This window comes from Garra rufa, chromosome 6, assembly GCF_049309525.1.
Source record: "Garra rufa chromosome 6, GarRuf1.0, whole genome shotgun sequence".
Lineage (NCBI taxonomy): Eukaryota > Metazoa > Chordata > Actinopteri > Cypriniformes > Cyprinidae > Garra > Garra rufa.
The window spans coordinates 46,577,173-46,580,451 of record NC_133366.1 but is presented as its reverse complement, the minus strand read 5'-3'; the positions used below and the strand labels follow the sequence as shown (position 1 = coordinate 46,580,451).

General features: G+C 40.7%; 2 protein-coding genes across 2 annotated transcripts in view; one reads left to right on the top strand and one right to left on the bottom strand.

The window, feature by feature from the left end:
• The first annotated feature begins 662 nt into the window (after nt 1–662).
• On the top strand, nt 663–2,511 carry LOC141336959 (protein disulfide-isomerase). The gene is made up of 4 exons (XM_073842681.1): nt 663–853; nt 1,353–1,559; nt 1,689–1,822; nt 2,470–2,511. The coding sequence occupies exons 1-4, from the start codon at nt 688–690 to the stop codon at nt 2,509–2,511; spliced, it is 549 nt and encodes a 182-aa protein (XP_073698782.1). The 5' UTR covers nt 663–687.
• Nucleotides 2,512–3,118: 607 nt separating this feature from the next.
• chtf18 (CTF18, chromosome transmission fidelity factor 18 homolog (S. cerevisiae)) overlaps nt 3,119–3,279 on the bottom strand; it is a 7,452-nt gene continuing 7,291 nt past the window's right edge. The window contains exon 15 of the mRNA XM_073842680.1: nt 3,119–3,260. Within this exon, the coding sequence (XP_073698781.1) occupies nt 3,119–3,260 (142 nt within the window). The remainder of the gene's footprint in view (nt 3,261–3,279) is intronic.

The window sequence follows — 3,279 nt, the reverse complement described above, 5'->3', positions numbered from 1 at the left end:
GTTCATGTGTAGAGACCCAGGCGATACTTCGAGCAAAGTTTCATGGTGTGTCGAGCCTTCTTAGTGTTGTAAAAATATCGATTTTGATGCGCTTAAAGTTATGCCCTTAGTACTCCCATTCACCGGCCATTGACCGCAAAACGAAATCACGGTCAATCTCAAAAACGGCTTGTTTGTCGTAATTATGCTTTTAGATATAAGTTTGTCACACCAATTTGCAATATCAATTCAAGCCGCAAAACCAGCTGCACAGCAAAAAATATCTGGACACAAATGGCCGGGACTTTCTTATGAAAAACAAAAAGGAGGAAACGGCAATCTAATAAAACATCTTTGAATTATTTCTCTATTTAAACTGATTCTTTTGATATAATCTGAACATACTTGCAAAGCATTTGTTAAGGTGTGTTAATTTGGGTTGTAGCTTGAATTTACAATTTTATTGGAGCTCAAACTTCAGAGTGATGCCGTGTGGACTACAGGGATTTGTGCGCAAATCACAAGAAACTATTGTTCTCCAAATTACCCTCAGACTGTTAGATTTTTATCTCTCTTCGTATTGGTTGTAAATGGTCCCTTGTCAAAGTACACGCTGATATCACCTATACACACGCCTTTTAATGTAGCGCTTCATAGGTTCTCACACACTCAAAGGTCAAACAGTGTGTTTCAGCTTCTGAAGGCGGTATGAAGGTGTACGTTATTCTGTGCCTGAGCTTGTGCGTGTATTTACACGAAGCTCTGGCAAAGAGCGATTCCAACGCAATCCCCGAGGACAAAGACGTTTTACTGCTGACAAAAAGCAACTTCAAGCGAGCTCTTAAACAACACAACCAGCTATTGGTCCATTTCTGTAAGTATATCTTCTTGCATGCGTGTTTTTATGGCTCTCCTGTCATAAATCCGGCACCGTGAGGTGATAAATCAATACTTTAACCCGAAACAGTACTTTTTTTGTAAATGTAATGCTTGTTTTTCTTTATTAAGATTTTTCCCCAAATATTTTAATATGTCTTTTAAAACGAACCTACATCAGATGAATAATGGTGTTGTGCTTGAATCTCAAAGCTGGTAATTGGAAAGTTACTGGTTCGATCCTTACAAGAAATGAACTCTCACCATTGTGCCTTTGAGCCGATCTTTTAACTTAAGAGGGCTTGTTTGTTGCTTTAGATAACAGCGTCTGATGAATGACTATTTACCTTCTAATGAAGACACATAAAGAAGCAAACTAGAAGGCAACTTAGAGTCAGCACATCTGGGACCACAAGAAAATGCTCTTTTATACATTATATTGCGTGTATCTGCAACAAGAAGTAAACTGTTGCAGATTTTTCTTGTACCTGCCATAGATGCACCTCTTTCTGGCCAGTCCCTTGGCGCTATCCTTGAGTTTAGAGAAGCAGCTGGTGCGCTGAAAGAAGCAAAGTCTGATGTGAGACTGGGAGGAGTGGATGTGAAAAAGGAAAAAGATCTTGCGGATTCCCTTAACGTGACAATAATACCATCACTACGGCTGTACCTGTCTGGAGACAAGAACAACCCAGTGCACTGTCCAGGTGATGTTAAATATCTCTATATGGACCAGTAATTTTCTGTGCTTATTTACGGACCCAAACTTGAATATAGGGATGTGTCCCTTTTAGGATCAGTATTTCATAATGTTCATTGTGTGACTCCATCTCCAGTTCTTAAGAGCTCCGCCTCCATCCTAACGTGGCTTAAAAGAAGAGAAGGCCAGAGTGCTGACATCATCAGTGATCTCACAGAGCTCGAAAAATTCATAAGTGAAGATGGTCTTGTGGTGCTGGGATTATTTAAGGTAACGTGGGAATTTATTATAGTGAATCTGTCTTCTTTACCCAGTTATTTTCAGTAAAAAATATTTCACAGATTAATTTGAGTCATCTCTCAAGTGTTCGCAGAAAGTCCTGTAAAGCATTATATTTCATTCTTACAGTGGAGTGATTTGCAATTGTTTTGCAAGTTTAATAAAATTATTTTTAAAGTAGCCTATCAGTTGACATGAAGGATTCATTTATGATTCAGCCAGTGAGTGATTGAGTGATTTGCAGTTGTTCTGCAAATTTTATCACATTATTTTAAAAGTATCAGTTGAAATGAAGCAGTTGGATTTGTTGTAGATACCGATATATTTCTTATATACAGTGGCTTGCAAAAGTATTCGGCCCCCTTGAACTTTTCCACATTTTGTCACATTACAGCCACAAAAATGAATCAATTTTATTGGAATTCCACGTGAAAGACCAATACAAAGTGGTATACATGTGAGAAGTGGAACGAAAATCATACATGATTCCAAACATTTTTTACAAATAAAGAACTGAAAAGTGGGGTGTGCGTAATTATTCAGCCCCATTTGGTCTGAGTGCAGTCAGTTGCCCATAGACATTGCCCGATGAGTGCTAATGACTAAATAGAGTGCACCTGTGTGTAATCTAATGTCAGTACAAATACAGCTGCCCTCTGACGGCCTCAGAGGTTGTCTAAGAGAATATTGGGAGCAACAACACCATGAAGTCCAAAGAACACACCAGACAGGTCAGGGATAAAGTTATTGAGAAATTTAAAGCAGGCTTAGGCTACAAAAAGATTTCCCAAGCCTTGAACATCCCACGGAGCACTGTTCAAGCGATCATTCAGAAATGGAAGGAGTGTAAACCTACCAAGACAAGGCCGTCCACCTAAACTCACAGGACGAACAAGGAGAGCGTTGATCAGAAATGCAGCCAAAAGGCCCATGGTGACTCTGGACGAGCTGCAGCGATCTACAGCTCAGGTGGGGGAATCTGTCCATAGGACAACTATTAGTCGTGCACTGCACAAAGTTGGCCTTTATGGAAGAGTGGCAAGAAGAAAGCCATTGTTAAAAGAAAACCATAAGAAGTCCCGTTTGCAGTTTGCCACAAGCCATGTGGGGGACACAGCAAACATGTGGAAGAAGGTGCTCTGGTCAGATGAGACCAAAATGGAACTTTTTGGTCAAAATGAAAAACGCTATGTGTGGTGGAAAACTAACACTGCACATCACTCTGAACACACCATCCCCACTGTCAAATATGGTGGTGGCAGCATCATGCTCTGGGGGTGCTTCTCTTCAGCAGGGACAGGGAAGCTGGTCAGAGTTGATGGGAAGATGGATGGAGCCAAATACAGGGCAATCTTGGAAGAAAACCTCTTGGAGTCTGCAAAAGACTTGAGACTGGGGCGGAGGTTCACCTTCCAGCAGGACAACGACCCTAAACATAAAGCCAGGGC

What these genes read in the sequence shown, in the direction of transcription:
- LOC141336959 (XM_073842681.1), top strand. Translation starts at nt 688, where the DNA reads ATGAAGGTGTACGTTATTCTGTGCCTGAGCTTGTGCGTGTATTTACAC. An exon ending in CCAGCTATTGGTCCATTTCT is followed by an intron (nt 854 to 1,352) that starts GTAAGTATATCT and finishes TACCTGCCATAG; the next exon opens with ATGCACCTCTTTCTGGCCAG. An exon ending in CAACCCAGTGCACTGTCCAG is followed by an intron (nt 1,560 to 1,688) that starts GTGATGTTAAAT and finishes CTCCATCTCCAG; the next exon opens with TTCTTAAGAGCTCCGCCTCC.